General features: G+C 37.6%; 1 protein-coding gene across 1 annotated transcript in view; it reads right to left on the bottom strand.

Annotated features, from left to right (window-relative positions):
* Positions 1–2,128: 2,128 nt before the first annotated feature.
* The window catches only part of SLC9A3 (solute carrier family 9 member A3), a 61,310-nt gene continuing 53,151 nt past the window's right edge, over positions 2,129–10,287 (bottom strand). The window contains exons 12-16 of the mRNA XM_073003918.2: positions 9,865–9,994; positions 8,648–8,824; positions 4,453–4,510; positions 3,884–3,991; positions 2,129–2,376 (exon numbers count right to left, since the gene is read on the bottom strand). Coding sequence (XP_072860019.2) covers positions 2,129–2,376; positions 3,884–3,991; positions 4,453–4,510; positions 8,648–8,824; positions 9,865–9,994 — 721 coding nt within the window. The remainder of the gene's footprint in view (positions 2,377–3,883; positions 3,992–4,452; positions 4,511–8,647; positions 8,825–9,864; positions 9,995–10,287) is intronic.

The raw sequence follows: 10,287 nt of genomic DNA, 5'->3' as shown, positions 1-10,287 counted from the left end.
ATTCACTGTGTCATAGCCAAAGTCAGATAAACCTGCACCCAAATGTGTTTGATTGCTTGTATTTGAGACTGTGTGCCAGTGGAAGTCAGGAAGTTCTTGATGAGGAGGAGTCAAGTACTCAGGGAATAATAATTTGTCTCTGTCTTCCAAGGGTGCGTGGTCTTCTTGCCAAGACGCCTGAAGGCACACTGGACTCATGTTGTGATAGTTCTCTGTCTGAGAAGCATCAGGTTTTGTCTGTTCATATTCTGAAGAGGGGAGCATTTCATCAGAATACTCTGATAACAAAGCACCTATATTTGGGTCACCTGTTGGGAACAAATAAATGAATCAAGTACATAAATAAGAGCATAGTTGTCTTTAAATAAAAAGCAGCTACAGTTTGCGTCATTTCAAAGAAAACTCTCCACACTGAAGTTTCCATTAGAGCAATGGATTTTAGTATGTGGAAAAACAGCCTTTGAAGGCAACGCATTCCAGACAGTAAAAACAGTGAGGCCCATAATACAAAAGATTACGATTTCTGATACTCCGGCACCACCAAGTGGACATTTAGCAATCTTACCCATGTGTAAATAAAAATGCAACCATTTATACGTACATAGGGGTACAATTTAGTCCACTCTTGGATTCTGCTCCCATCCATCCATCTAGCCTTCTCTCTTGTTTCTTGTTCCAGAGCTTGATCAAGCAGGAAGGCTAGATGGAGATATAGAAGTGATACCCATCCTTGCCATTCACCCCAGGAGTCTTCATTTAATTTCTGCATACTGTATGTGAAATCCAGGCTTTCTGTCACTGCTGGAAATCCAGCGCATGCAGACTTTAGGCCTGCATCAGGTGGATTATTCACTTATTTTATTTTTAAATGAATGTTAATCAAAAATGAGTCCATCTATTATCAGAGTGAGTCATTTATTATCTAAAAATATTTTGTAATATTTTGCAAAGCCAAATGTTTCCCTTCTAGCACTCTGTAGTGCATTAAAGGAATTGTGAGATGCCTTCAGAAATAGCCTTAAGGCTATACTTCATAAGACCTCCATGTGTCTTCCAGTCGATCACATAACAAATATGCAAAACATAATCAGCCCCAAACCTGCTAATTTATCAAGTCCAAAACATCTAATCAAAAACGAAATGCATAAGAAAGAAAGAAAGAAAGAAAGAAAGAAAGAAAGAAAGAAAGAAAGAAAGAAAGAAAGAAAGAAAGAAAGAAAGAAAGAAAATCACAGAATCCAGCTTCCTGAGAAAGATAAGTTACTCTCATTGAGAGAGGCAACCATGTGATTATTGAACCATGCAATGATGGAGTAGTCATATAAACGACGTCTTGCTTTTGCACAGGATGAAGAGGTAGAATGCTAAGCTGCTAGATGACTCTCATATACTCATAAGTAAGAAAGGCCAGGGGATGGCAAGAATAGTAGAGAAGTATAATGGTATAAAATATAATTTGCTATCAGTTTTAAATATAGCCAAAACTGCACTTTCTTTAGCCTCATAATATAAATTCCATACAGAAGGATGATAAAGAAGAGTTTGGACTGCATTTCTAGGGGATTGTTAGAATTACTGAATGAAAAGCAATGTAAATATGCTGAAAATAGTATAATAAATTAAATTCTAATCTGTGCCTCTTTGTTTGAAGAATTGGCATGTGATATCCAATCCACAGCTGCCTCAGCTCTAACTTTAAAACAACTGCCCTAATGCAGCCTGCATCTTTCTTCAGTTACATCTAAGAAAGACATGTCTGGTGAAGTCCATCTTGCCATGAGCTTTGGACTTTTAAGTCCTTCACACTGATACATGCCTGATGAAGTGGATGGTCTTGATTCACAAAAACTTGCAAATTGATTTTTTTAAGTGGTCTATAAAGGTGTCATCTGCTTTTGCATTTGTATTTTGTATTGATCACACAGATCCCTTATATTTGTATTCTAATCCTTCAGAGTTCTACAGCATATAGAACTGGTGATCTGGCTTTCAATTTTCCTGCCTGAGATGTTGAAAAGGAAAAAAAGAGAGGAACACCACCAAGAAAACCCCCAAAGTGAAAAAATAGTTGTATAGAGATCATAGATTGGTTGATTGGAAAATAGGGATAGTAGACATGTTCAAAATATTACATGTGTGTTGAGTCTGGGAGGAAAGTTCTAGGTCGTTCTTCCGGGCCATCTATTTGCAAAAAGGAATCTACAGATCTATTGCTGAGTCGGATGGGGGCCAGTCGCTGAAAGTTGTTTGGAGAGTAGGGTATCTGTACTCGGGCCCTTTGGGATGGTACCACCATCTCTTCAGAAGATAACCAAGGTGCAAACCTCAGGGGGGCATTTGGCTCGACATCAGCTGAAAATACTGGATTATCAATGCCTATAAAAAGTTTGTGAATGACAAATTCAGTTATTTAGTAAAACAGAAAAGTCACAGGTACTGAAGCCCAGACTCCAAGAAGTGACAAACCAAAACATGCCCAAACTAGCTGGCAGCTAAACAATTTCATGTTTCTCTCACCATAAAAATAGAAATTTTCAGCTTCTTCCCACATCTGCTCTGAGTCTCTATAGGACATTAGACCTTTACAGGAATTTACTAAAAATATTTTTTGTTCTGAGTCTCATCCATACATCTTAAGAACAGACTACATTTATATCTACAATGTTATAAAAACATACACTGGCCAATATCCTGTTCATGCTGGCGCAATGTAAAGCGATGATGGCATAAATGTGCCAGATGTCAGGTCAGCAACAAGGAACTGTGCTATGAAATTATGCAATCAATCATAAATCTGCAGCATGACTGATTGCATAATACACCAGTGGAAGTGCTTTGGAGATAGAACTTTTGCTTTTGGAGCTAGTACATCTATTGCCCATGCAACCTCTAGTTGCAGAACAGGATTTTGGCCATTAGATTCTTTGTTGTCTACCTTAAGAATCAAATTAGATCAGTAATTTTTCTTTTCCACTCTTTAAAAGATGAAAACGGATATATAAAAACATCCTTTTGGAGCTTGCTTATTATAACTGTCATGGGCTGAATCCTAAGTTAGTCTTAACTAGAGCAGTTCCATTGAAATGAATGGGACATATCAGTAACATCTATGTTGTACTGATTTCAATGGATCTCCTTTATTAATGTTGAATTTAGCCTAATACCACAATTTTACGATTTCATCGTGAAACCTATTTCACAAACTCCTCACCAGACGCATTTTGCTGTCTTTTTCTTTTCTTTTCTTTTCCCCTTAAGCCATTGGATTGAATTTGGGCTCAGATTTTATTTCATAAACAATAAATTAATAATAAAAACAATAATTCTGACTCATGCCAACCCTTTTCAGGATTTTCTTAGTAAAGACTACTCAGAAGTAGTTTGCCCTTCCCTTTCTTCTGGGGGACTCCTGGGAATGTGCAGTTTGTCCAAGGCCACACAGGCTGGGGAGACACAGTGGACAACTGAATTCCCAACTTCTGGCTCCAATGCCAGATACCTAACTCACTGAACTATCCAGCCACTTCGACAAGAAATTAACTAGACTTCACTTTGGAGCCAGGCATGTGGAAACAAGCTGTTTTGCTCTTTAGCATCATGTGTTTGTAAAATAAAAGATTGTATTATTTGGCTTAAATCATGGTTATTTTCTTCCACACAAGAGCAGCCACTCCCCACTTTTTAGAAACACAGAGAAGGCGTCTCCTGTGAACCCAGCATACGTAGCTCTGGAAAAGATCTCTTGTCTTCTTTGCTTCCTTGGATGCATCTTGGCATGTGCGTTTGCATATGAGTATGAATAAAAGGATACACAGCAACAGAACACAGTACTCTTGAAATACAAAAAGACCGCAGAGGTGAAATCATGTAACCTGTCCCTTACCACTTGTGTCTGTGAAATTTTGTTTGGTAATGCTAGCTAGGAAGTCCATTGCTCGCCCTGTTTCCAGGTGGTCATAATCATTCTCCTCTGGGTCAGAAAGTTCAATTTCTAGAAGGAAAGCAAATTCCTTTAATACATAACAGAGATTCTTTAATGAACATTCATTGTAAAAAAATCTATCTATCTATCTATCTATCTATCTATCTATCTATCTATCTATCTATCTATCTATCTATCTATCTATCTATCTATCTATCTATCTATCTATCTATCTATCTATCTATCTATCTATCTATCTATCTATCTATCTATAATGAGAGATGTAGAAGCAGAATGGATTTTAAAAAATACTACTGTGATGCCACAGAAAAATATCTCTTAAGGTACAGGATCATAAATTGTACAAACAAATTAGTAATTGAATCATTCCTTGAATTCTTCTTATATTAACAAGAGGCAAAAAACAAGATATAATCAATAATTATAAATCTCAGCGAATATTTGTATTATTAAACTTTTAAAAGGAACAGTTAGCTGGTATTATTTTTATAGCTTTAATGTGCACTCACCTTTTTCCTGTATGGTCTCTGAAGCCAGATTGCCATTTGCTATAATATTACTGTTTCTCTGAAATACAAAAGCAAAATGACCCATCTGTCTTCATTTGTTTTACATATAGTGTATAGATATACAAAAGCAGCATAAACTATGATGGTTCCAGACATTTTAATTGGAAAAAAAGACAGTAATCTTTCATGTATCACATGGATGAAAAAATGTAATATAGATATTTTAACTAAAATAATTATGGAAAGCATTAGATTCTAGGTTTTTCTCTTATATACAGTAGATATCTTTCATTTAATTTAATTTCATGTAAACAAATTTTTGTTCAATGAAATTAAATGACACTAACTGCTTAAATTACCTTCTAAATGGAGTAAATTTATCTAACAACAGAGCCAACATACACTGTGTCTTTCTTCTAACTATGGCTGTTCAGCAGTGCAATTTACATTATATAAGACTAGATTATGTGGTAGAAATTACCATCAGTCACTGTAGTTTTCTGGAAATTAAAATTTTCCAAACCTCCCCTACTCCCTTCTTGAAGGTCCCGAGGCTCCCTTGGGATTCCTTTCATTATTTATTTATTTATTTGTTTATTTAGTTACTTATTTATTTCCCACCCATCTAGACTGAAGTCTACTCTGTGTGGCTAACAATATACAGGAATAATAAAATAAAATAAACAACAACATTTAAACCATAAGGATAACAATAAATTAAGTATTGCATCATGGACAAACCTTGGGAGACAAGGGAGAAATATTTAATTTCCAAAAATGGCTACCACTGCTAAAATAATCCTGTCAGTGACAATTTTCAGAAATTAAAGATTTCCCCCTGTCTTGCAGTTCACAACAGCTTTCTGACAGTGAAAGTGATTGCTTGGGAGCCTCGGGACCTTTGGCATTAGGGTAGTAATTGTAAAAGCTTTATTTTTTACAAAATGCAGCACAATTTAAACAGAGTATTTCATTGCAGAGGTTTCAGCCAGTGTCTTTTAACTTATCCATCTCTGTAATATCCAGCAGTTTAAATGAAACTTTTTTTTTCATTAATGGTTTCATTTACACCTTTGAAAAAAAACTATTTTGAGCAGTGGGAAAATTCTTATCAAAATTTGATACGCTCTGTGACTGTATGTGTGTGCATGGTGTCCTGTCCATGTATAACAGGAATACACAACACATCCTAGCATTGTTTTAGTCAACATCAAGGTCTTTGAACTTGGAAATAAGAGCCAAGCTTCTCATCTGTATGCTACATAGAACAGAACACTAGATGTCACCCTCTTTATCCTCAACTACTACTTGACAGTGGCAGTGGGAGGTGCTCTCCATGACAGTGTTTCTTAAACTAAAATCCAGGTCAAAAAGAGGTAGCCCTACAGATAAATGTACTACCCAAGTAGAACCAAAATTTTGGAAGCTCTCGTCCCTTTGTTTTCTGTGCATTTTGGACCTGGTCCCATTGTTTTCTGTGCATTTCAGACCTGGTTCCTTTGTCTTCTGTGCATTTCTGACCTGGTCCCTTTATTTTCTGTGCATTTCCGAACTGCTCCCTTTGTTCTCTGTGCATTTTGGACCTGGTCCTTTGTTTTCTGTGCATTTCCAAACTGCATCCTTTGTTCTCTGTGCATTTCCGACCTGGTCCCTTTGTTTTCTGCGAATTTCTGATGGGTCTTGCACGCTTGATTGCTTTTCTCCGCCCCCCTTTCAACTGGAAGTGATTGATCACGTTTCCAATGAGTCTTGCAGTGATTTTTTATTTTTGTGTGATTTTTTCCTTCAGCCGGAATGGATTACTGTAATTGCATTTCAATAGGAAATTGTGCTTCAGCTTACGACCATTTCGACTTACACCCATCTTCCTGAACCAATTACATTCGTAAGCCGAGGGACCACTGTAATGCTAAGAAAGTTTAAAGGCAACAGGAAAAGAGGAAGTCCAAATATGTGACGGGTTGACTCAATAAAGCCAACAATGGCATTGAGTTTGCAAAACCTGAATAGGGTTGGTGATGATAAGACACTGTGGAGGTCACTCATTCATAGGGTCACCACAAATCAGAGGTGACAGAGGCACATAATGACAATGACAAAGTATTATTAATATTTTTAAGTTTTCTAATTTTAACTGTATTTTAATAACTCTGTGTGTATAATTCTATTTTAATATTTGAAAATGATTGCATTTTAATGCCCATCATTGGCTGCCATCTGTGCCTTTTGCTTCACCAGCCACAATGGGCACCAGCTGCCACCATAACATGGTCATTAGAGTGGGACTGGAGACATGGAGATTTTAGACCATGAAGTTGGAAGGGGCCTGTAAGGCCATCGAGTCCAACCCCCTGATCATTGCAGGAATACAAATCAAAGGATATTTGCCAGGTGGTTATCTAATTTTTTCTTCAATGTTTCCAGTGTTGCTACACTCACCACCACTTGAGGTAATTGGTTCCACTGTCTTACTGCTCTAACAGTTAGAAAGTTTTTCCTGACATTCAACCAAAATTTGGCTTCCTGTAACTTGACCCCATTGTTGTGTGTCCTGCACTTAGAGATGATTGAGAACAGATCCTGCCCCGTCCTCTAAATGACAGCCTTTCAAGTATCTGAAAAGTACTATCGTATTTCTCCTTAGTCTTCTTTTCTCTGGGCTAAAGCTGCCCAATTCTTTCAGTCTTTCCTCATAAGGCTTGTTTTCCAGCTCCCTGCTCATTCTTGTTGCCTTCCTCTGAACTTGTTCCAATTTGTTGGCATGGTTCTCGAAGTGTGGTTGCAGAACTGGACACAGTATTCAAAGCCTAACTAGTGCTGAACAGAAGAGAACTAGCAGGATTTGGAGACTATAGTTCTGTTCATGCAGCCTAAAATAGCATTTGCCTTTTTGTAGCTGCTTCAAACTGTTGGCTCATATTCAACTTGTTATCTACAACGATTCCAAGATCTTTCTCATTCATAGTATGACTGAGCCAGGTATTCTCCATCCTGTAACTATGTGTTTGGTTTCTTTTTCCTAGGTGCAGTACTTTGCACTTATCCCTGTTGAATTTCATTCTATTGTTTTCAGTCCAGTGCTCAAGTCTATCTAGATAATTTTGAATTTTGTTTCTGTCTTCCAGGGTGTTAGCTATTCCACCACGTTTTGTGTCCTCCACAGATTTTATTAGCATTCCCAATATCCCCTGATCCAGGTCATTAATAAAATGTTGAAGGGCACTGGGCCCAGGACTGAGCCTTGTGATACTCCACTTGTTACCTCCTCCAAGTTTAAGAAGGAACCATCAATCATCATCCTCTGACTACAATTTTGTAGCCAACTGTGTATCCACCTGACAGTTGTTCTGTCCAGCCCACAGTTAGCTTGCTAATCAGGATATCATGGGGCACTTTGTCAAAAACGTTGCTGAAGTATTGATATACTATGTCTACAGCATTCCCTTTGTCTATCAGGGAGGTTGCCTGATCAAAACAACCCCCAATGTTTGATAAGTGACCTCATCTTGCACCAATCCTTCTTTCCCAGCCTGCTCTACCTCAGAGAATTGCTGTGAGGGTAACTGTGGGAGGAGAGGGCCAGGTACTGTTCCTTGAACTGATCAGCGAAAAGCCAGAAGAGAAATGTCACAAATAGATCCAGAACAAGTAAACTCAATTGCAGTTTGATTGGAGTAAACAAGATTCAATAATTGGGATCCACATTAATTAGTGAATAAGATAGTTCTTAAGTTTATGTGGGAAGATGTGTAAATCTTTAATCTGAATCTAGTGGCATCTCATATTAACAAATAACATGGGCTTGGCTTTTATACCCTTTGAATAATCCTTTATATCTCCCAGGTTTTTGTGCTGAGCTAAATCTTGCTTTTAATGTCAGACTTCAGACCTGGTAGGTGCTAACAAGCAATTACTGAAGGATAAATGGTTAATTAATTTAACAATTAATTTAATTTGCAAGGCTGATTGCTAAGGGACATATCTTTGAGATCTCTGTTGTGAGAGGGAAAACAGGTTGATTCTATTAATGGTTGTTGTTGTTGAGTCAGGGAACATAAACTCCACTTAACATTTAGTTTCACCATCAGAATTGGAGCTGCAGGAGACTTAGAAATCCTAACACGGATACAGATACTTCACTTCTCTACTCCCTTCACCATCATTCATTACACACTTCCAAAAATTTTGTTCTTACTCTTTTTTGGTTCCATTCTCTCTTGTGAAGTTTGTTCAGCTTCTTGGTATGACTCATGCCCAGTTTCGTGCTCTTGAAAGATTCCAAGCGTTTCCTCATGGTTCTGTGAAAGATCTCCTTGTTTTGCTTATCATCCTCATTCTGAGTTATTTTATGACGACTGTACAGGAGTCTATGCTGTAGCCGATGTAAGAGGATAAATCAAAAGATAGAAATTAATACCTATGACAAAGGCACCTAGTCACAAATCTTTTATTTTTAACAACATGCATTAAATTTCTTGCTACTCCCCCTTACCATATCCTGAATACAAAGCATAAAATAACAGTGAGGACTTGAAGGGGGGGGGGAAACCTTCCTAGTGAATAAAAAATGTTTGTTAACATTTAAATAAATGAAAGCCACTCAAGTCAGATCTCACAAAAGAGACGTTCCAGTGCTCAGTTTATGTTTCACAACGGCCCAAGTACTGTTAGTTATGCCTAACAGTGGAACAGTAATTTTCAGCTATGAAAATGCACATCTCCCTAATTCATTAAAAAAGGGACCTCCAGATGATTAAAAAAAAGGTTATCAAATGAAAGAGCTGGATCCAAAGGACTCTGATTGGGCAGCAGTGGGTGGGGAGAGAGCTTGTGCAAAAGTTTGCACATTTCATATGTGGATTTTACAGCAGGTGACATCCATCTGCTTTCATAAGGGAATAACTGTGATTTTCCACAAGAACAACAACTGTGGACTGAGTTTCAGTTTTCCATGCAATAATCTAGTCTTTCTTTGAGTAGGGGATTCCTCCAAGATCTGGAGGGGCATTTTTGAATTCAATTCAATGTTAGCATGACTAATGTGAGCAATAGCTGTTCCTAATGTGAGATAATATCGATTTTAAAATATGGTACAGCATAAAGGATGTGGCTGCATATCTTAGTAAATTAGGTATCTGGCTGCAAAGGAGGAGTTCAGTGCTCCACAGTGCATCACACTGCACGGTCAGCCTGTGTGGCTTTGGATAAGCTGTGAATGACAAACTTCTTCTTAGTACACACAAGCTAGAAAACCACAAAAAGGGGTCACCATAGGTCAAAATTGACCTGTTGGTGCACATTATTACACTTATGGCTTAAATACTTCTATGTCTCCCTGAACATTAAAAAACCTGAATGGTTATACTCTTTTGACTCTGAATTTAAGTATTATTATCATAAGCATGAGCTTACCTCTTGCCTGGGCTTGTACAGGTACTGTTGCAGAGTATGGTGGCTACTCACATCCTCTGCATCTCGGATGCTTTTCCTTCTCTGTTCAAGGGCTTGCATATCAAGACAGACAGAACTGACATTTTCTCTCCTAAAGAAAAAGAGGCCTTTTACAATTTTCTATTCATTTTCTCTTTTTGGGGGGGTGGGGGGAGCTTTTTGTTCAACAAATAACAAACTTGGCAAATTTGAAAACATTAAAACACTGAAATAATTGAATCCGTATGATACAATTCTACAATAAAATCAGTTTTCAATTAGGAATCTAAGCTGAGTGGAGGAAAGCAGTAAGTGATAAAACAAGTCATTGTCATTTGGATTATGTTGAACATATGTGCGGGTGCACTTGCACACACAGAGAGGCTAAGCTGAACATTTTCAAGC

Source organism: Pogona vitticeps, chromosome 6, assembly GCF_051106095.1.
Source record: "Pogona vitticeps strain Pit_001003342236 chromosome 6, PviZW2.1, whole genome shotgun sequence".
Taxonomy (NCBI): Eukaryota; Metazoa; Chordata; class Lepidosauria; order Squamata; family Agamidae; genus Pogona; species Pogona vitticeps.
This window is presented reverse-complemented; position numbering and strand designations above follow the sequence as displayed.